The sequence below is a fragment of the Strongylocentrotus purpuratus genome, unplaced genomic scaffold, assembly GCF_000002235.5.
Source record: "Strongylocentrotus purpuratus isolate Spur 01 unplaced genomic scaffold, Spur_5.0 spur5_scaffold_12, whole genome shotgun sequence".
NCBI classification, from domain to species: domain Eukaryota; kingdom Metazoa; phylum Echinodermata; class Echinoidea; order Camarodonta; family Strongylocentrotidae; genus Strongylocentrotus; species Strongylocentrotus purpuratus.
In genome coordinates this window covers 27782370-27806341 of record NW_022145597.1, presented here as the reverse complement: position 1 = coordinate 27806341, position 23972 = coordinate 27782370, and the positions used below count along the sequence as shown (strand labels likewise).

Here is a 23972-nt window from a genome sequence, read left to right as displayed (position 1 = left end):
CTAAGATTAGCGTGCAAGATTTCTCGTTTCATGAGTAGGCCTATTATTACCGATTCAGCTCGCAGTGCAGTGCCGCCGTCAGCAAAGGTTATAGGCCTACTGCGCCGTTAGTAGCGGTGCGTGTGCACGCTGCCGCGCCATGTCTGCTGGAGCTGGAGGCGATCGCACAAGGGCAGAAACATGGTCATGGCCTGGAGAAGTTTTTCGTTGTCAGTAAATAATGAACCTCGACCAGTAAATAAATATTAGGGACTTTTAGATTTGCACGATGAGAACGTGGACTGCAACGTGTGACCTCCTTTTAAGGCACTGCCAGTGCTTAAAAGGACGTAACACGTCCATGTCCACGTCCACGCAAATCTAAAAGTCCCTTTTGAGGAGAAGAGGAAGACCAAAATGTCGTGGAATGATATGGTAACATGGGCAGATCTACGGGGGGGGGGTTAGGGGGTTTAACCCCCTCCTCCCACCCCCGGCCCCCTTGGGCTGCCAAGTGAAAATGTGATATTAAAGCGGGGAGGGGGGAGGGAGGGGGATGCTGGAGAGGAGGACTACTAATCTATTTTTTTTCAGGGGGCGGGGGGAAGTGAAGCGCCGTTTTAGCATGACTTTCTTTTTAACTCTTACTTTCACCTATCTCAGATAACCCTAAGTTTTTGGTTGCTGCTTTATATGTAGTTGATAATGCATGATTAAAATAAAGAGAGAGAGAGAGAGAGAACCACCATCATTTTGCAAGGGTTCGTGTAATGTACATTTGAAACCATTTCTTAGCGTCTCAACCCTAAAAAAATAGCAAAACTATTTTTGAGGAAAAGCATTATACTGAATTAAATAAAGAATAATAGCTTTATATTGGATCATACTTATACTGATACGGGCTAAAAACAATGTGGTATTTGTATAGAGGTATTCCAAAATGACATTCTGATAATCAACATTTGTTCTGGTAGCATAATGTATATACGCATAATACAACTGATCTTTATGATTTCTTAACGTGACATAGCTTCTTCTCCCTCTGCAAACAAAACAGAAACCAAGGTTATTTAATAAAAGGACCATGCGACAAATAATCATTGTGATTCAAATTGATGCAAGGATTTTTTTTGAATAAGCAATGCTTTTCACCAGAATCTACTTTGTAAAAACGACTTTTATAAATCTCAGCCATGCAATTCTGCCACTGTGCTCTAAGATCACTTTGAGATTAGGAGAAGTGTATTATGTAATGGGTATTTTAAATTGAATGGAACGTCTCAACTCAGTAAGCATGGCTGAAATTTGTAAAAGTTGTTTTTACAAAGAAGATTCGGGTGAATAGCAATGCTTATTCAAACAAATATCACAATCATTATCGGCAATCACAATCATTATTTGTCGCTTAATCCCTTTTATTGACCTTGTTTTCTTTTTCGTTTGCAAGGGGAGAAGAAGATATGTCACGTTAAAGACATCATAAAGATCAGTGTTGTATGCGTATATATTATATACACAGGCCAGTAACAGCTATGTAGCTTGTAAATTTGTAAGAGGGAAAATGCTGATTGAAATGATAATGAAGAAATAGCAAATAATTGAGGAGTATCATAGGTACCAATTCAATGGATATTTGTATAAAAAAGAGCCCCCGTCAGTAATAAAAGAGCCCCCGTGAGAAGGTTCACGGGGGCTCTTTTTTTTTGGGGGGGGGGAGAGCCCCCGTGGACAAACAATTAATTTGAGCCCTGGCAGCTAGGCAGTATACGGCAAAAATCTCAATTCAAGGCAGGAAAACTGCTCCTTTCCATTACTGCTCAGTAATACTGGTAAGATGTTCTTTAAGTTACTTTGTGTTTTATTTGGTTCTAAGTAATTTAAAGGATCCCTACAGAGTTTGAGGAACAGGCCATAAAGCAAATTAACGGTTCTGCTAACACTAGACAACATCAGCATGACCAGCAACCTGGAGTGCAGTTAGAATTCTTGAGGATGGGAACTTCTGACAGTACTTAAAGAGATGGGGAATCCATTTCTAGAACAAAGTCAAGACCTACTAGTCATTTCATGGACACCCAATTGGCTGAAATGGGGAGAAGGATTGAGACTCTAGGTGAGGAGCAGTACACAAAGTTTGTGACAGAAAGGCTAGAGCAGTGTACGACACCTGTCACACAAACACTTCATACAAACAAGTTGCCATTTTTCAGTCGGCAGCCGGCGAAGGTTATGTTAAAACAGAAGGCACAGCTTGCAGCACCTAATAGTGACTGTACGTGGTCTCTTTTTCAGGATGTACATCTCGTGTCAGACAAGGGATGGAGATATCTTCTCTCATGAAAACCAGGCAGCCCCGCCAGCTTTGCATGTTAACTGGAGGAAAATGCGATTTGGAGTTCAAGCAGATCTACTTCGCTGCCTGGAATCAAATCTGCTCGAAAACAATAGTGCACCTGTGGCCCAAGCAATAATTATTGATGGTGAAGCTGTGGTTCAAATGCTCAATCCTGGAACATCAAGAACACTTCAAGAGTATGGAGAAAGAGTATGGCGAAAGAGTATGGAGAAAGAGTGTTTGTCCCATACATCTTTGCTCAACTCGAGAAAAGCATCCGCATCGACCTTGACTAGGGTGTATACTTACCTGCTAGCCTGAAAGCCTCAATAAGGCAGGGAAGGGGAAAGGGCACCAGGAAAAGGGTGGCTCCTTCTACTTTGCTGCCAAAAAGCTTGAAGGACTTCCTTCGAGTCAATGAGAACAAAACCGAATTGTTTGATTTCATGTCATGCTAAGTCGTTCATATTCCTCTACCACAGGGCAAGGAACTGTATAATATGCAACAGATGGAAGTGGAGTACTCTGCTCTCCTGCTGAGTCACACTTAGCAGGCCTTGCCCCATGGGTGTAAAAGGGTAACCATAAGTACTGTTGGTACTGATGCGGTTGAACTGGCCGTGGCTTCATTCAGCAAGACAGCTCCTGATGCTGGATCGCTTTTGGTGTCAGATCAAGCTTTCGGTACATAGCTTTTCACAAAATCATGATGGTCGCCACCATGAGTCCGACACGATGTATGCCTCTCCCAATCTTTCATGCGTTCACCGGGTGTCACACTGTTTCTGCATTCAGAGGAAAAACTTAGAAGTCTTTCCCAGAGGTGAATGATTCATTCAGTGAACTCCTGTACATGTCTAGGGCGGTCAGTGAAGGATCAATGTTACTGCCAGAGCGATTTGTGGTGCTGATACGACCGAACCAGTGAGAGCATACCTAGTGAATGATGCCAGGAAACAGCTCTTCGCACAGAAGTCTAGAAACCTGGAGAACATTCCTCCAACCCAGGCAGCACTCAAGCAGCACTTCAAGCGCACTTGCTACCAGGCCAACTGTTGGAACCAGATATTAGCCAAGAATCCAGAGATGCCAGAGCCATCTGACTTAGGCTGGACAAACGAAACTGGGTGGCAGCCTCTTTGGACCATTCTCCCGGAAGCATCAAAATTGTGCCATGAGTAATCCACTGTCGCTGCAAGAAAGGATGCACTGAATATTGTGCTCTTGTTCTGGAGACTGTTAGATTTTGATCGTTACCATTAGGATATTCATAAGTTGTGGACAGTGCTAAATACATGTGGATATCTATAGCTGTGGTAATGAACAGGTTTTAGGTCGTATTTGGAATAGCTTTTTTGCAAATTTTCGTGCTATAACTGTAGCAGACACATTTGGTTAGCAAGAAAACAATGTGCATTGTTACAAAATTCATTTTCGTCCAGTAAGCAGCGTAAGGTTAATCCACTTTCGTGTGCTTACGGTTAGCAGTGCTATGAAGTAGAAAATCATACGTAAGCACAGGACCAGCCGATAAGCAGCTATATACAATTTTGCCCTGGATAATCAAAGTGGTGGTACACGGGTCTTTTTATTCATTTATAAAATAATGGCCCCTTAAGTGTCAAAATAGAGGCAAAGTTTATTTAAAAAAAAGAAAACATCACTTTTTTTTACCTAATATGACCTTGAACTTGTCCTTATTGCAAATCCCTGAGTTTTGGCGATCTCTTAGTATTACGTAATGAATTGGCATCCCCAAGTTAGTTGGAAATAACACCTTAAACTTTTTTCTAGACTATTTGGTTCAAGTTCACGTTTGTACATTAGACCATGCGGACTGGCTGCCATTTTGGATTTGACCTCTCAGGGTCATCAGAGGTCACATCAAACTGTGAAATAAACTAACTGAAAAGGATTAAGATGGAGGACTCGGCAGGGGAACCATTCCTTAATAAATTTAAGAACATAGGGGAGAACAAATGACATATAATGGGGATTTAACCTTTTGTACCCATTCAAAACTTGCTATTTTTAGTCAATTTTGACCTTGACCTTGACCTAAATGCAACACCCTGAGTTCTGGCGATCTCGAAAGTATTACCACATGAATTGGCATCCCCAATTTAGTTGGAAATGACACCTTAAACGTTTTTTTGGACTATTTGGTTCAAAAGTTACCGCGTTTGTACATTAGCCCATGCGGACTGGCGGCCATTTTGGATTTGACCTCTCAGGGTCATCAGAGGTCAAATCAAACTGTGAAATAAACTACCTGAAAAGAATTAAGGTGGTGGACTATGCAGGTGAACCATTCCTAAATTAATTTGAGAACAAATGACAAATAAATGAGATTTAACCTTTTGTAACTATTCAAAACTTGCTATTTTTAGTCAATTTTGACCTTGACCTTGACCTAAATGCAAAAACCTGAGTTCAGGTGATCTCAAAAGTATTACCAAATGAATTGGCATCCCCAAGTTAGTTGGAAATGACACCTTAAACGTTTTTTCTGGTGTATTTGGTTCAAAAGTTAAGCGTGTTTGTACATTAGACCATGCGGACTAGCGGTCATTTTGGATTTGACCTCTCAGGGTCATCAGAGGTCAAATCTGACTTCCCTCCACATCTGAAAATAAATCTTATGGTGAAAGCAAACTATGCTGGAAGTTTCATGCTTTTCTCAAAAAGTGCACAATTTTCTTGCTAAGCCGCTGCACTACCAATGTCTGGTTGATTTCATTGAACGATTTTAGAAGAGTATAACCGCTGAAATGCAGGTCAAACTAGTTTGTAAACACAGTGAGAAGGAAAGGTTATCAAACGAGATTGGGTGCCGGGGCTCCCAACACTTTAGAGGCAATCACAATCCAGCATTTTGGATAGAACAATAATATTACTGCAATTCTTTTGCCCAGGGGTACCTACAATTTCCAGATCGGTTCTTTAATTTAAAAAAACGATTGATGCAAAACTGGCATCAAATAACAATGCGATGTTTTCTATAATTGAAACCGAGATGATAAACCTGAACTAATTTCGTGAGATTGTTTACATAGGAAGGTCTGTTTTGGACGGCTTATTTTACAACTAATTTATGTTTCACCTTATAACTCTGAAAATGAAATTGAAAGATGCAGCTATAAAATAAACCAAATATCCAAAATGATTTGAATCTATTAAGAGAAATATTAAGTTATTGACACAAACGATTTGCAGCCAATAATATTACTTTACCTTCACCTGCACACACAAATGCACAAACGTGCAATTTAATTTTTTTTTACCTCCATTCTATCAATATTCTTAATATGCTTCAAACTATTCGCAGAAATATGTGTAGACCTTCTAAAAGCTAAGTAATGTATAAGAAAAGGAGAAAATATTATATAGAAGCACCCAATCGACGTACATGACGCGTAATCTCATTCACGAGTACTTGCTTTTCAGCAATATTCCCAGCTAGTTTTTGGCATATCTTTTTTGTCCCATTTCTCTTTTGTGTTTAAATGCCACTCCGTTACCAGTGCATCGTTTTAAAAGCGTTCCATTGCGATTGATTCAAGTCGATCGCATCTTGATATCAATTGCAACTGTGTACTGAAGAAATGGCGCTCCTTTTGATGTGTGTATAGGTCTGCGATTGATCGATCCGGATCAACAGTAACTAAAAAGTCCTATTTTAAGTTGGTGTAGATATTTTTGTATAAAGTTCCTTTCTCTGCTTTAGGGGAAAGGAGAATGAAGCCTTAATTGTGATGTATTATATGGGTAGAAGCTTCCAAACCATCAAATTGCCATTATTGTTCGATTTTAAAAACATTTTTGAAAAGATTCTTTATCCCCCCCCCCCCCCACATTATCTGGAAAATGTATGCTTCCTTTCAGAATTTAATTTTAGACTCAATTTTTTTTTTCTCTCTGGTTTCCATTAACAAATTCAATGACAGTGATATCATTTTCAGATGCATGATGGAACCATTTTTTCATTAATGTAGAAAATGGGTCATCTAAGTAATTCAAAATCCTTAGATAACATCGTCATATTGTGAGAAACTTCTGATTTTATCAAAGTTCTCAACACGCCTCATTGACTTTATTTCCTTCACCCTAATGTTCTTGCTTTTAGTTCAAATCTGCATGTATAATATGAATTCAGTGCGGCGGTAGGAAACGTAAAGTATCTAGCATTTCAGTTGTTAGAGTGTACGAAAGTGTATATGAACGTAAACAATTATATATGCCTGCTGAACACAAGGCGTAGCTTTCATTGCGTTATTACTTGTTCTAATCAAGTTTCAGAAGGCAATTAGTCGAAGAGCCATTATTTCAATACCATACTTGCACTAATCATTTAACGTTTACTTTGTGCTCAATGCCACTCTCCCATCGTGCGTCAAATTACAAGTCTCTGACGCAACCATACGTCAGGGAATGACGAACGATTGCGTCAACAAATGACGCTTCGTGTGCAACAGACATGACAAGTCGCCATGCGCTTATTGAACTGTAGCAACTGTAGCGCCAAGGCCGCAAGTCGTCGAAAGTCAAAGTGTTCTCACCATTCACTTTCCTATTTCGTCGCAGAGTGTGTTTAATATAATAAACTTTTAAATGTGGCAAAATATATTATTAATTTACCCAGTTCAGAATTCTTTGAATAAAATTATAAAGCTGTGAGTTCAAGGTACAGGATGAAAAATCGTCCATGTAATCATCTCTAATAAGCACTCGCTCAATTGAATCCACGCTACCTTGATTTTTTGGTATTGGTATTGGTATTTATTTTCCATCACAATATTAAAAACAATACAAAGAAAATGCATGTACATAGTAAAATTCAGTAATATAGTGAATGGCTGGATAGCCCATTCAGCTTTGTTAATATAACAAAGCTGTTCTTCATTGGGGTCCAGGAATTAAGATATCAATAGTTATTATTGTTTAATCCACCAATAGATCCACCAAACACACAACGTTACCAAGACGTCCAGGGGCGTTAAAATCTTTATAGAACGTTTATATCCCAATAACGATTTATATTTCTTAGGGATCGGGCGTTCCTAAGATATTCACAAAACCTCCTAGGGACGTTAAAACGTTTATGTATACATACGTAGGTCATGGACGTTCAGTGTCCCAGGGGATCTGGCAAGGATTTGACTGAAGACAATAAAAGTTGAAACATAAAAATAAAACTTACTACACAGAAATTCGTCATCATCTTGAGGACAAATTGCTGTTCCGTCACAAAGATCATCCAGGTCATAGCTAACATCACTTCCGGTGCACCTAAAATCCCCTTCCGGTTGTTGCGTCGTTATCAGACCGAATTCATCCGCTGTAAAATGAGAAATGAAGTATATCTGTGTTAAAGAGCACAGTGGTGTATTGGTAAAGTCTCTCGACTCTTTAATAAGCAAGAAATGCGATTCTGTCTAGGTGCTCACAATTTCATGTCCTTGTATAAGGTATTTTGCCCACATTTGTCTCTCTCGACACAGGTGAATTGAATGGTTACCTGGGAATGCTGGGGTAGTGATACTCACGGGGCACACAGGAAGAGCAACATCAATCCTGATGTGGCTACCAGTGGTTAATGAGACAAAGTCATTATCAACCTTGTACTACACAATTATGACGAGCAAAAATAATTAAAAAGAAGAAGAGATAAGTATATAGACAAGAACTTTTGTGTCGAAAAGAATAAACTTGTGAAATATTACAACGCTTTGTATCCACTGGATTGATCTTGCAATCAGTTTCAATAGCGTATTTGACCATGTCAATGTAATATAGACAGGGGAAAGATGACATGATAATTAACGCTGATTCCAACCGTAATGTACAGGCTGTACGTAACTTTAAACCCAATAACAAACCCAGCCCTATGCAACCTTATTGGCCCGAATTCACAAAGCAAGGTTTGAGCTCAGACCAAGGTTTGAGCTCAAACCTCCTTTTGTTCCGCCAAACCTCCTTTTGTTATTTACAAACTTATTTACAAACCTGGTTTGTAAATAACAAAAGGAGGTTTGGCGGAACAAAAGGAGGTTTGAGCTCAAACCTTGGTCTGAGCTCAAACCTTGCTTTGTGAATTCGGGCCATTATGTTTGACTATATAAAGTCTGGAGCAAGCGTCGCCAGTCGAGCGATTAGTAAGCCTCTAGTCGAATCGAGGATGGTCGCGTTTATCCAATTTGAGACGTGATACCAGAAGAAGGGAGTCAAGAGGGGGCATGGCTTCATGGCTTTCTTGTTCTCTAGCTCCCTGTCTTGTTACTCTCACTCTTTGTCTCCTCTCTCTCTCTCTCTCTCTCTCTCTCTCTCTCTCTCTCCCCTCCACATTGTACTCCCCCTAAGCTCCTTCATGATAGAATGGACCTATTCCTTTTTGTGGGTTAAAATACACACTTTATTGTTGTTGTTGTGAATATCCCCTACCTGTCTCCCTTCGCGCCCCTCCCCTTGAACGACTGGCTGGTGAAATGATCACTTCACCAGCCGTTGATCGACTAACATTTCTTGCAAGGTGATATGAGGTACTCACTTTTTGTTGTTTTTTGTCTCATTTAATAAAATCCACATATAAACCAATTACTTTGTGAAATCATTGCAACATGTTAAAATGTATGAAATATGAAAAAACAACCTGAAACTGAAACTGAAACTGAATTTGTATTGATGCGACCTAGATCCGAAACAAGAAAAGGTTCGTTAATTGTTGCAGTTCCTATTTTCCTTCCTTGTATCTACGCGGTGTCGGTGTAAAATCTTAACTTTAGATCGATAATAATTTAAAAGTTATAACTCATATCAAACTGAAGTTTTTGTACAGATTGCTGAGTGTACCATAGACGGTACCGCTGTACCATCTTCCTCATCTTGCGAGCTTGTAGTTTCAGAACATCTTCTCAATGTCATGATTTATTATCTAGGTCATCAAAGAAACAACTATAGCACAATGTAGTTTTCATATGAATTCAAATCATCATTTTTAAAAGAGCACTAGTAGAAGAACAACTTCACTTTTTTTTAAATCACCGTTCAATATTGCTTTAGACTTGTTATCTGTCAATTTTTTTTGGAAGAAGAAACTTAACTTTAAAACAAGTCACCCTTTAATTTCTTTAGACTTGTTACCTGTCAAAACGTTTTGGTAACATCGACAGATAAAGGTTTCACTGCATGTATACATGTATACACGATTACATAACGTATAATATCCCTTAATTCAGAGGATCTGAAAGCCACTTTTCAGGAATTATATCAGGTATTATTACTATTAGCTGAATCTACCCTATATAGTGGTTCAATTACTCTGTCGATAGTGAATCCCACTATTTACAGCGTGGATTTTTCACTCAAAACAAAGTGATCCCTAATATAGTAATATGACTGCCTTATGAAGGGGATTTCTACCGTTAATGTTAAGTTGGTTTTACTTGAAGCAGGTAGGTGAAAGTTAAAGTTAATTCTGATTAAAAATAAGAAAGCTATGAACTTTCAAAGTTGCGATCAATCAAATACAAATTGGCAGCTCTGTGGCGTATTTTGCAAGCCCCCCCCCCTCCCATATGCACCTTAATACATACATCGACAAAATCTGAATTGTTATCTTTTCCCTCAAGAAAATTGCTAATCTTCAGAGGCGGATCTAACTTTTTGCAAAAGGAGGGGGGTTGACTCACAACCGAACCCCCCCCCCCCCAGATACGCCCCTGATCTTACCAGCACCATAAAGATAAATAATGCAATTACTAGCTCCTGTATATTTGTAATAATATCTAGGTATACTCAGTGATTTAATTCATTCAGCGAAAAGGTTTACAATTTTGAAACTAACAAAATTATTGGGACTACAGAAAAGTACCAATGAAAAGTGACATATTTTCGGAGTAATTCACCAGAATGAACAGAAAGCCGAATTCAGATAATATAAGCGGAAGCTTAAGGAACTAAGCTAGACGAAAAGCTGTAGTTTGTCTGTTTTTCTTATGTACCAAATAAATAATAAATTTCATCATTTTGTCACGGTTACATGCACCGAGCCCTAATTGATGCATTTACCAAGCAACGAACAATGTATCTTCGTTTCACTATTTTATTCATGTATGGCAATCAGCGGAAAGCAGACAGCGTTCGCTAATTAAAATTAATATTGGTAATGGAATTGTCCTAATTAAAATGTAATATTTAGTGTATTTTGTCATGGTGTTTCAGTGATGAAATAGCAAACAGTTCACATTACGATAATTGTTTCTTTTTACGTTGAAGCCCTCTAAAGTGTTTAGGAGCCCCAAATTGGCCAAAAATTTGATGGCAAAATTTCACTTAAATTATACCATAACATGAAAAAGGATGTTATTTAAAACACACTTCTACAAAGATTCCCCTTCCCCCCTCTAAAATGTGTTTGAAGACAAATATTGATAAAAGAATATAAAATTTGGGTTTTCTGTTGTGCACAGAAAACCTAAATGTTGTATTCTTTCATCAATATTCGACTTCAAACACATTTGTTTAGAAAAATGTGTCTTCAATGCCATCCTCTTTCATATTGCATATCAAAACTTTGGAAGCTAATTGGAATTAAAGAATGAAAGAAAACGCGTTATTCATACTCTGTGCACACATGATATTACATATCCCGAATCTCTGTGCAGCCTTTATTATTCCACCACTGTTCATTGTATTATTAAAGTCCGTGGACCGTGACAGAGACTATACAGTGTGAGTAAAAAAAAAAATTACACCTAGAAAATTGCTAATTATTTTAAAAATCATCGATGAACATTAAACTGTTATATGTCTTATGAAAGAGTGTTTTATCCCATATCATTTGGTACCATTTTTGTGTGGTATGTGTTCACGCTTGGATGAACAGGAGGCATTGTTTGCGAGAGTGCAAAAATTGACAGTTGCCTATGTGATGTTTGAATAAAACAATTGGGATTTGGGTATTAATTCGGTCTTTGCAGATCCAAATAACACTCCTAACAAAATTAATCATGCCACACCTATCAAATATCGAATTCAAGTATCAACGAACATTGGCTTTTTCAAACTAAAATTTAGAAGAAGGCGGTATGCCAAATTGTGACTTGTTAATTAAGCTCTGTCGCCCGACCCGTCGATTTTACACAGAAAACGAGCTGAAAATAACAGTAAATTGACCACTTTAACAAATAAAACGCAATCATAAATCATAATGAAATTGTAATTTGTTTGCTTCATCCGGGAGGACATAACCTTTGTCGTATTATACTAATCACGCTAGACAAAGTATGTGGTACTTATAGCCCCAGCAGATGGATGTTAAAAAAGACGTGTTTTTCAGGTCATTCTCCATACAAAATGTATTGGTAAGCACTATTCAGTGACCCAAACGTTTTGATATGTGATACAATTTAAGTGCAATTCTGCCATCAAATTGTTGGGGTTCCCAACATTTTAGAGGGGCTTTACTTTCTTTGATGTTTTAAATTTGCTATATACTAAACTAAAACAACGAACCTTTTAAAAACATAATTAAAAAGGGATTGGGAGCAATATTAAATGTGTGGTAACAGTATTGTGGAAGAGTATAAGCCCCACCTATAGTCCGGGGTTAAGTTTTTTTCACTTTCTTTTCACACTGGCAAAAATGTGCTTAACCCGGACTATAGGTTGGGTTAAAGGGGGGGGGGGGTTAGCCTCCCCCTTTTGTCCGGGCTTAAGCTTATTACACTTTCTGTTCACACTGGCAATAATTTGCTTAACCCCGGACTATAGTTGGGGTTAAGGGGGGGGGGGTCCATAGAGTGAACATTAACTCTTTTCTTAAAAAAGAGCACTCTAAAATCAATGATATTCACTCCTAAACAAGTGATCACTGATGTCATTCCCAAGAAAGTGAAAATAGAGTGAAAATTCACTGGTTTTTTTTAGAGAGAGTACGCTCCCATAAGTGGTTACAGATAATATTATTATTAACAACAACAACCCTTTTGATTATGCCATGCGTCTTTCCTGTTGTCTTCAGTATGTCTATCCATGTCTTTTTTTTATACCCAGTACGAAAGAAAAAAAGATATTAGAATTGGGGGGAGTTAGGATGCGGGTACTTGTAGCAGGATTCCAGGAAGTCGTGTTTTACCCAAACTGACCATTGAAAAAAAAATACAATTGCTACGAATCTGACAAAAATGGACTTCAAAACCAAAGCGGGCAAACGATCATATGTCACGCATGTAGAGAAGTTCCATACTAATGAAAAACAATCAAAACCCTTCTGAATTGCCAGTATATTTTCATCCTTCATTACTCAGATAATGACTCGCAGATTACATCAATATCAAACCTAATGGGAAAGCTTGCCAGACCGACCAAGCCAGCTTTTATTCGAATTGTATCTTTTTGAACAATCATGAACAATCTTGTTATATAATTTTCAACATCAAAATAATTTCAGTTTTTAAGCTCATTCTTGATTTTCAAAATAAAAATATCAAATGTAAATATTCTTAACATTGCATAATTTCAATCTCAATCGTCAACGTTCACACCTAGGTATATAATGACGTTGTATAAAACATTGCAAAATATTAAATTTGATCTGCTTTGATCCGTAACCTGCATGGGGCTTTGCCTTTTTGCCCCACGCCCGGACCGATTCCCAAGGTTGAAAAAACCAGAGATAAACTAAATAAGGCAAATGCTCTGAAAAAACCTAATGGCAAATCGTCCCAATAAAAATGATTTATTCGAATCTCTATACCATCAACAAAAACACCAAACTATTGTTCTGTATTAAAATTTTGAATTAAAATTTGTGTCGTGTATCTAGTGTCTGACAAAGCTAGAATTGCTACCACACCCATGTCCCTCTCTTATCATGCCTTTCTGAACATTCCTTTTCCTCTCAATACAATAACTTTAACTGCCTAATCAACATCTCACGTATCATTTTCCTTTGCACTCCAGCTCGTGTAAGAACTACCTCATTAAAGGCCCGGTCACACAGCCCTCCACGGGCGTATCGCGGCCGAATCACGGCCAAAAATTTCTGCCCGTGAAGCAGACGCTGTTGGACGCTTTGAGGTCGCGATAAAGACGCGATACAGCCGTACTTTACCCGTCGTTACACGCGGTAAGAAATTCACACGCGGTTGGCCGCGCGAAAAAGTTTTGGGCTGCCCAAAAATTTAGACCGCGGGTAATCGCGGGCGGTACACGTGGTACACGTGGTACACACGCGGTAAAGACGCGGTACAGTCGCGGAACGAACGTGCTAGGACGTGCTACGGCCGCGGTTAAAACGTGGTTACACGCGGAATTTGACGCGAAATTTTAGCGGGTAATCGCGGGTGGAGCACGGTCATAGCACGTTTGTTCCGCGTCTGTACCGCGTTGTTATCACGTGCATTAGCGTGTGTACCGCGTGTAAGCGTGGTAGACCGTGGTACCGCCGCGCTTCACCCGCGATAAGGACGCGGAACAGTCGCCGGCGTCTGTTCCGCGGGCATACCACGGGTAAACCGCGGGTAAGCCAATTTTGCACATTTTCCACCACGGGCAACCGCGGGCAAAAAAAAATCGCGAAATTTTACCCGCGATACAGACGCAAAAGGCTGTGTGACCGGGCCTTTACTAACTTTGTCAGTCTAGGGGATTTTCATCATTCTTCTTAGAAACCACATTTCGCAACTTTCCAAACGCTTTTTAGTATCAGAGGCTAAAGTCCATGTTTCACTACCATACATAAGTACTGGGTAGATGTAACAATTCAATACCCTTATTCTGGTCCTCATACACATTGTTCGATTTGTCAGAATTTTGCCTAACTTTGAAAATGCAGTTGTACCGCAGGAAAATACAATTCCCTGCGTTTTTACCTTCTCTTCTCGCCCTCTTCCTGAACGCTGGTTATACCTCTTCACTCGATTAAGTATGTCATTATAATTGATTGGATTTTTTTAGGGGATAGTCCACCACTGTTTTTTTACCTCAATATTTCCCCCGTGACTCCTCTTCCGCCATGTCAGCATTTGCTTAATATGCTCTATACGAGGACTGGCTATTACCATGGTGTTGTTTTACTCATATTATATGCTTGTATTTTACATGTATGCATATGTTTCATACTTTGTATTGGAAAAAAACATCCTCAACTTATTAATCATGTTGAGTATTAACGAAGAAGTTAAAGTAAAAGAATATCATAAGATAAGTTTGCATTTGCGAAATTAGTTAAACTTAAGTTGTAAATTTACGTGGTGAAGTAGTTATACGGGACGTATCGGCGCACAATAATTACACAAATATTGTTATTGAGAAAATGATTTGATGAAGATAGAATATCTCGTTACAGTCAAATAGATGACAACAACAGTATTTATCTGCAAAAAAGAATAAAGGGATTTCTTTTGGTCCCTAGTGTGCTACTATAGTTCTAATATCGTATTGCTCTATACTATAGTAGGTTTATCTGGCTGGGTACTAGGCACATACTTCATAATTACTCAACCATTATTATAATTGCAAACAAAGTTAGATAAGTATAGACTCACTCGTAACAGAAGTCAGTTGTCCATGTGTCTGGAATCCCAACAGCAAGACTCCAAGAAAAAGATGGGTAAACACGAGACGAAAAACACAAAACATGATTCTACCACTTCAGCTTGGTAAGTGGACACCGTACTCTGACGATCACTGCCTCCAGATCCAAAAAGCAAAACGCAACTAATCCGCACGGTGTGTTCAACGCGTATGGAGAGCTGGGAACTATTATTAATTGTTTGCTTGAAACTGTCAGTAGCTTGTACTTACTGATGCTTGAAACTAGAGCAGTAAGCTGACTAGTGGTAGATCAGAGCTGTACGGCTCCACTCAAGTGAGGGCGTCCCAGTTTTTGAAATAGAACGAGATTTGTATTTTTCGTCTGCTTTTTTTCTTCTTCATTCCCCCCCCCCCCCAAACCCCCCCCCCTTTTTTCTCCTTCTCTTTTTCTTCTTCTTCTTCTTCTTCTTTTTCTTCTGCTTCTTCTTCTACTAATAACTCACAGTCCGTATTATAGCTTGTGGAATAAAAACCACTCCATTCATTAACAAATTTCCCAAATTTCCTCGGGATTTCTGTGTCCTTTATAAGTTCGCTTAATACACGTTGGCCCAAATTCACAAAGGAGGTTTGTCGACAAACCTTGGTTTTCGTACGTCATATGACGCGTTTTACGCGTTTTTTACAAACCTGGTTTGTAAAGAACAAAAGGAGGTTTGGCGAAACAAAAGGAGGTTTCAGCTCAAACCTTGCTTTGTGAATTCGGGCCGGCATTGTATTAGCTATGCCCATACTTTCCCATGGTAAGTAATTTTTTCACAATATGCAAAAGGTGAAAAAGCTTTATAATTTCTCTTTTCTTTCATGAAGATTCGTAGTATTGTAATCAATGACTTGATAACCTTCAAAATCACCATCCGACACGGATTCCCTTTTCTGTTCCCCCGCAATGCTAAACTCTTATTGTTGGGCATAATAATTTATGTAGATTAAAGAATTGGGTTGAATGCATTGGGTAGTTAGGCTCAGGGGCAAATCCAGCTGGCACCAAGGCAAAGGGGCCACTAATAGGGGGCCCAGTTTGTGAGAAATATTTAGCGGCGAATCATTTTGCGCTGCGAGTCTATGGCTGCGTTCATGCTTAAATTTTGAAGGCAGAATGAGCGATCTGAGGGCGCGTTCATGCTTGATTTTGACGGCCAGAATCAGGCATCTGTTACGCGTTTAGTTTAAAACACGATTGCGTTCATGCTCACTTTTGTAGAATCACCGAAAAACGGCGATCACGATCGCCGATCGTAAACTCACAAAAAGATGCGTTCACAATTTGTAAACGCGTTTAAATGGGGTCAACGCACTGACCTCTAGTGGGTCTACGTAGCATGCGCACACAGGTTTGCGAATCCAGCTGAAGGCCACCCAAGGAGAATTGCCTGAAGAAGTGAGCATGAACAGTGCACCGTGGAACTGCGATTACGATGAGCGTTTACGATGAGCGTTACAAATCGCTCATTCTGCCTTCAAAATCAAGCATGAACGCGCCCTGAAACGCTCATCGTAAACGCTCATCGTGATCGCAGTTCCACGATGTAGTGTTCATGCTTACTTCTCTGGCTCCCCAGGCAATTCTCCGTGTGTGGCCTTAATTGGTCTTCCAGCTGGATTTGCAAACCTTCACTGTGCATGCTACGTAGACCCACTAGAGGTCAGTGCGTTGACCCCATTTAAACGCGTTTACAAATTGTAAACGCATCTTTTTGTGAGTTTACGATCGGCGATCGTGATCGCCGTTTTTCGGTGATTCTACAAAAGTGAGCTAAGACGCAACCGTGTTTTAAACTAAACGCGTAACAGATGCCTAATTCTGGCCGTCAAAATCAAGCATGAACGCGCCCTAAGTCCATGGAGTGTCAAGATCACCAGAACCGACATTGTGGCCTGCCCCGATTCCCTGCATTTAGTGAACCAAGTCAAATTATGAGTTAAATCCGTATTTGTATTCCTTCTTTCTTATGATAAATTAGACGTGTTCATTTGTCATTGAAAGAGGCAAGGTCACAAGTGAACCTTTGTATTAGGTCTTAAAAAAGATGTTGTATTGCCCTTATGGTGCCAACAAAAATGGGTCGGTCGGTCGGAAATCTTCTTTTTTTTTCAATTTTTTTTTTACTCCCTCTTTGGGCTGATACTTTCAGTTTTTAATGCTTTAAAAAAAAAATCTTAAAAACGATAATAAAAAAAAACTTGTTTTAAAAGCCGACCGTAGATTTTGAAGACTTTTGGGTCGGTCGGTATTAAAGGACAATACAACATCTTTTTGTTTAGGCCTTAGAGATGTAGAATGAAGACTGCAAATCATTTCTCTAAAGTAAATTAATGTCACAGGTGGAGAGTGAACTATACTGAACTATACTGAACTAAAACTTCGTCTCTCGTTTTCGCTAATTTATTCGGTAAATTTGACTTTTGAAACCTGTTCATATTGAGGTATTGTATATAAACACGCTCAGCAATTTTGATGTGATTTGATGAATTGACGGATTCAAGAATGGAAACCCGAAAAAAGAGCAAAATTAACAGTGGAAAAAATAGTACGGGAAACTCGAACCAAGCCAACGGTCAGCATGCTGGTGCCCACGCCGAAGATCCCGGGCCATCTTTGGCCACCAGTCTGATACACTCAGCTGACCACTCAAGTACAACGGAGATTGACAGCGGGAACGATGACAATAGAAACCAAATTACCCTGCAACAAAGGATTCAAGAAGCGCTGTTGTCCGAGGTCGTAATCTCGACCATCGTGAAAGCCGTTTCGGACGCCATCGTGGACAATGTAACCAACGAGGTGTACAAAGCAATCGACTTTGACATTCAGCAAAAATCTAAACAAGTGAGTGACCTTGAACAAAAAATCTTCAATCTTGAGAGACAACTTTCGTCCTTCCAAACTGCCGTTGAGGACCAGGAACAATACAGCAGGAGGAACTGCCTACGGTTTTACGGCATCGCCGAAAAGGAGGGTGAGAACACCGACGATTTAATCATTAAGCTCGTCCGGGAGAAACTACGCATCGACATCCAGCCCCAGGACCTTGACCGATCGCATAGGATCCCTGTGCGAAATCCGCAAGCAAAACGACGGCGAGGAAATCAAACCGACGTCAACTCCGCGAACAACGATGACGACAAACCCGCGCCGAAGCCGATTATTGTCAAGTTCGCAAGGTATAACGTACGACATGGCATATACTCGTCAAGGAAAGAATTGAAAGGCACGAAAGTGTTCATCTACGAAGATCTGACCCGTGAGAGAAGCCATCTCGTCAATCAAGCAATAAACAATGATCAAGTGAAAGCAGTTTGGACCAATGATGGACGAATCACAATCTTGACAAGGGATGACAGAAAGGTAAAAATCAGAAGAATTAATGATCTCGAACGCATATAGAAGACTTGATGAAACTGATTACTAGAAGTACATTTTGAAAATGGGTCTGACGTACCCTTGCATATCTTGCAGAAAATCCATCAAGTCAAACCAAAACTCTATTCTGTGTGTATCTTGTAAAAAGTGGATACATTTGAAGTGTTCATCTTTACCCCTTTCTTTTTTTAATTCTGACTGCGACTGGATATGTACATGTTGTTTGTTTAGTAAGCTACCATTTAATGACTCTTTTGATAAAGACTTATGTTCAGAGAAAGATGTCAATGATTCTAAAACAAGTCAAAATACACCAATTATTGTCGAGGATATAAACTATAAAGAAGTTTTTAGTAAACGAAAAATCCTCTCAGGGATGTGTACAGCACACTTAAATATATGTTCGCTGTTGAAAAATATTGATGAAATACGTCTTATTTTTATTGAGTCTAAGATCGATGTTATTACTTTATGTGAAACTCGCCTGGATGCGTCCGTGTCAGACGAGGAAATTTCAGTAGAAGGTTACAGAGCAGTTAGAAGAGATAGAAACAGAAACGGCGGAGGAGTGATTATCTATGTCCGTGATTCTATTGATTATGTTACTTTATCAGAATGTCATGAGCAGGAATTAGAACTCTCCTGTATTCAATTAAAATTAAATAAACAAAAACCCGTTATTTTATTGTGCTGGTACAGACCACCCGATTCTAACATCGGAGTGTTTGATAAGTTGGAAACTGTTTTGCAGACTGTTGAAGCCAAATTATGTGACTATATACTAATTGGTGACTTAAATTGTGATCTCTTACAAAGAAACCCATCAAATAATACAAAACGATTACAGAGACTTGCAGACGACTATAGTTTAACGCAATGTGTAACTACCGCCACGAGGGTTACAAGTACGTCTGAGACACTAATAGACCATGTTTTTTCATCAAATGCTGAAAATGTAAAAGAATGTTCTGTCGTATCTGTCGGTTTAAGTGATCACGATATGGTTATATTTTCATGGGGAAAGAGTAAACCAACTTCAAGTGGAAACCATTGCTATATTTCTTCTCGCAATATAAAGAAAATTGACCTTGAATCCTTTGCTCAAGACTTACGCAACATATCTTTGAACGATGTACTATGTAAACATTCAACTGAGGAAGCATACGAAATATGGGTTAAAAAGTTCAGAGTTATATTGGATATGCATGCCCCTGTTAAAAGGAAGCGGGTTAGGCACAAGAAGTCACCTTGGATGGCAAGTGAAATACTGACATTAATTCGAGATAGAAATAAAGCCAAACAGAAGGCAAAACGGTCTAAAGTAGACGCTGATTGGTCAAGTTATAAGCAATTACGTAATAAAGTTACTTCTTTTGTGAGAAGGGCTAAGCGAAAATACATTATGGACAGTATTATTGAGAACGTCGGGAATTCCGCAATGATGTGGAAAGTTCTGAGAGAATTGATACCAAGTAGTAAAAAAGTTACAACAATACAGAAAATTAATCTTTGTGGGGTAGAATACATTGGAAACAGCTCCATTGCTAATATAATGAATGAGTATTTTTCCTCACTGGCAACAAACCGTAAAAAAACCGTTAAATTTAAAGATAATCCAGGACAGTTTATTTGTAAAGTAAACACTTCCTTCAATTTTGTTCCAGTTACCAGTGAAGATGTTAAAAAATGTATTAAAGAAACTTCTCGTAATAAGGCTACTGGTCTTGATACTATACCATCGAGTATTTTGAAGGATTCGTCGCTTACTATTGTTGAATCTCTGGCTTATATAATTAACTTATCCTTACGTGAAGGCATTGTACCAAATGAATGGAAGTGCGCCAGAATAACACCTCTTTTTAAAGGAGGCGATTGCACCAACCCGTCGAATTATAGACCTATATCTGTGTTGCCAGTACTTTCTAAAATTTTGGAAAAGCTTGTTTTTCGGCAAACTTATAAATATTTGAATGATAACGACATATTGGTACAAAATCAGTTTGGTTTTCGACCACACTTTTCAACAGAGTTAGCTTTATTGAATCTAACAGAAAATGTGAATACAGCGATAGATACAGGTCATGTCATTGGATTGGTAACGTTGGATCTTGAAAAAGCTTTTGACATGGTGTCACATGATATTCTTTTACAAAAAATGAAGATATATGGTTTCAGCAATGAATCTTTACGTTGGTTTCGAGATTATTTTTCTCTGAGAAAACACATTACTATTATTAACGGTAACGGGTCAAAAGCAAACCAAGTATTTTGTGGCGTCCCACAGGGAAGTATATTGGGGCCACTGTTATTCATATTATACATGAATGATTTACCGCTTGTTGTCAAGCATTGCACTGTATCAATGTTTGCTGACGACACATGTTTATACTACGCATCTAGAGATCCAAATAGTCTTCAGTGTATAATCAATGAAGATTTAGGTGTTATTCATGATTGGTTATTGCATAATCAACTTATGCTAAATGCAATGAAATGTAAGTTTATGGTCATAGGAACAAAATGTAAACGTAAAGATTTTGAGAACATTAATGTCTGTATTGACAATTGTCCCCTAGAGAGAGTCGATCAATGTAAATATCTCGGTGTTATACTTGATACAGATTTTTCATGGACACCACAAATTGAAAGGGCGAAATCAACAATACTACGGAACTTTTTTGTCTTACGAAGAGCTAGACCATTTATTGATCAACGGACTGCTCTGCTATTATATAATACGATGATCCGATCTCGTTTTGATTATTGTAGTACGATTTGGATGAAACCCGAATCTGGGCACCTAAAGAAGCTTCAGATATTACAAAACAGAGCATTAAGAATAGTACTTTGGGTGGATTCTCGCTTCAGCAGACATGAACTTTACAATAGATTAAAACTTGATTGTCTCAATGTTAAAGTTAAGAAGGACCTGGTTATTCTGATGTACAGAATACTTAACGATGAAGTACCAGATATTCTCTCTACTAAAGTCATTTTGAAAGAAAGTAATTATAACCTTAGAAACAGGGAATGTACTATTAAGATACCTAAACCAAACACTAATTTTCTAAGAAACAGCACTCTTTATATCGCATCTCGGCTATTCAATCACCTACCCCAGTGCATCAGAAAAGAAACCCGGCTTTCAAACTTTATAAAGGCGATCGATGGTGTTTTCCCCCCTACGTTCTAATTGTTATTGTCTATCTTTGTCTATGTCTCTCTCCCCTCTCTCTTTCTCTCTCTCTTTCTCCCTCTTCCTCGCTCTCTCGATCGTTCACTCAATCTACACCTGATGATTTGTTTTGTGATAAGGAGCTTGTGACTTCACTAAATTGTATTTCTCCTCAAATTTCTGATTGTTATTAAGAGTTATTTACACATTTGTATTTTTGTTATTAAGAATTTATTTATTTATTTATTTATTTATTTAGACATTTGTATTCTTGTTGTTATTTCCACATTGTGTATTCTTGTTATTTTAATTTGTATTATGAATTATATTTGTTTTGTTTATGTATATTGTGTGAATGTTTTTAACGGACTTGCTGAAAAACAGCCTTGTGGCTGATAGCAGGTGTTTTTAACCGTGGATAAATAAATAAAACAAACAAACAAACAAACAAACTCTTTATACATTATTCTGTTCAATTATGAAGGTAAATGAAAGTACATGTTCTCAGGATATGAACTCAGTAATTCAGGCTCTTTCAAATTTTGAAAGGATATTTGTATGCAATATATGTAATTCATTATGACAGAAGCCTTTCTTTCTGTTATGTATTTTATTGTATTGACTGATGATTAGTATAGTTCTTGCCATAAGATATAAGTAGATAATGAATATATTGGTATCATTCCATAGAATATTTATAGCTTGGGTTAACGTTTAATTTTAGATGGTCCTCTAGCTGTCCAAGTTTCATGCTACAATGGGTGGATCCCTATACCAGTAGCTACTAAAGAGAGTTGAAGGTGGTACTAGATGGAGCAACACCTTCGTTATGGTGGTCATTGCAGTCGGGCTTTAGCAAAGAACAACTGGAGTTTCAGCAAAAGTTACAGCTATGATTTCTTCATTCTAGATGAACAACCGTTTTAATCTCACATCTTGTAGGTGATTGCATCACTGAAGTGGGTTATTTAGTTTATATCTCCAGATTTTAACACGATAAACATGTATTTCTATTATTATAAGAAATAAAGGAATACAGATAAGGAGATGATTTTCTTTGATACACTTTACACAATTTGAATTCTTTGTTTATTGTGTAAATCCTCCTGTGAGATGATCAGAGAGTCTTAAATAGACACCGATTATAGTCAACTGAGTTTGCCCAGTTGTGACATCCGTCTAATAGCTTGTGGACAAAAAACCCCACTTCTTTTATCAATTATTTTCCTCGGTATTTGTGTGTCCTTTATATGTTAGCTTAATACGCATTGTGTTAGCTATCCTCATACTTTTCCATGGTGACTTTTCACAATTCACAAAAGCTTTATAGATGCTCTTTCTTTCGTAAAGAATGTTATTATTGTATTCAATGACTTGATAACCTACAAAAGCACCAACCGAAACGGATTCCCTTTTCAGCTTGCTCGTCAGAATACAGATTTTGCTCCGTGATAATTGCCAACACTGACCAATATTGTTAAGAATAGTTGAGCTTTGTTGCAGAGGGCGCTACATTAAACAATTTGTTGGTGAGATTATAAAAAACTGAGTGTCAAAATCGGTTAGAGACGGCTGAAATATCCATAAATATAACAATTTCTAATATTTGTTCGATAATTTGAACCAGCTGTTGAAAAATCGAAATACGTTTTATTCCAGCCAATGCCGACGTTGGCTTTTTGATGGCTTTTTCGTTTTGGCACTCTCAACCGGCAGGCCCGTGATTTTTTTAATTATTAATTAATTGATTCATTAACGGTCACCGTATTTTTGTTAAAGTGGAGCTAAAGTAGTATTGTATCGTCTAAATTTCACACATGTTGGTGTCTAAAATTACCTTCATAGCAACTTCAGGTAAGGACACACTAGAAATGTCATAAATAAGAATAAGAGCAATAATCATGCACTTTGAAGGCATTTACGGTCTGAAACAAGAACTCAACTATTTCTTTAACCCTAAACCCAACATTATACCTTACCCTATATCAAAACTCCTAACCTAACCTAAAACCTGATTGTAACCTTAAAACCCCTAACTTTAATACAACTTTGACGCGAAAAAGTCGGGAGCAATTGTCAAAGCAACGTTTGTATGTGTGTGAGTTTTTGTCTTTGCCCGCGTGCGTGTGTGTGCGTGTGCGTGTGCAAAACCTGTCCATTTTCCCGGAATATTTCCAGTTTTATCCCAATTTGTTTGATGCTTTTTTGCCTTAAACCAATACTGACCACCGTTATTCTTCTTATAGAGTCAGATTCATGAATATTGGGATGGCGATATTACAGGTATAATGTTTAAAACTACTATTCCTTCTACTTCTCCTTCTTTACTTCTTTTTTCATTTTTTGTTTGTTTTCCTTCTTATTCTTCTACCCCTCCCCCTCCTTTTTGTTTGTCTCCTTTTTTTTTTCGCTCAGGGGCTCGAATTGCCATTTTGATTTTATCACGACATGACGGAATCAACGTTGATTACCTATGAAAATAATGCTACTTTCACAATAAACGTAATTACGATGCCTAATTC

At 38.3% G+C, this 23972-nt stretch overlaps 1 protein-coding gene across 3 annotated transcripts in view; it reads right to left on the bottom strand.

The window, feature by feature from the left end:
• The window catches only part of LOC581458 (G-protein coupled receptor GRL101), a 65177-nt gene extending 50083 nt beyond the window's left edge, over positions 1-15094 (bottom strand). For 2 of the 3 annotated variants that reach the window (XM_030982288.1, XM_030982290.1), the window contains exons 1-2: positions 14863-15093; positions 7515-7652 (exon numbers count right to left, since the gene is read on the bottom strand). In XM_030982288.1, coding sequence (XP_030838148.1) covers positions 7515-7652; positions 14863-14956 — 232 coding nt within the window. In that variant the 5' untranslated portion in view covers positions 14957-15093. Of the gene's footprint in view, positions 1-7514; positions 7653-14862 lie in introns of all 3 variants that reach the window. The other variant, XM_030982289.1, reaches the window with a different exon arrangement.
• Positions 15095-23972: the final 8878 nt, after the last annotated feature.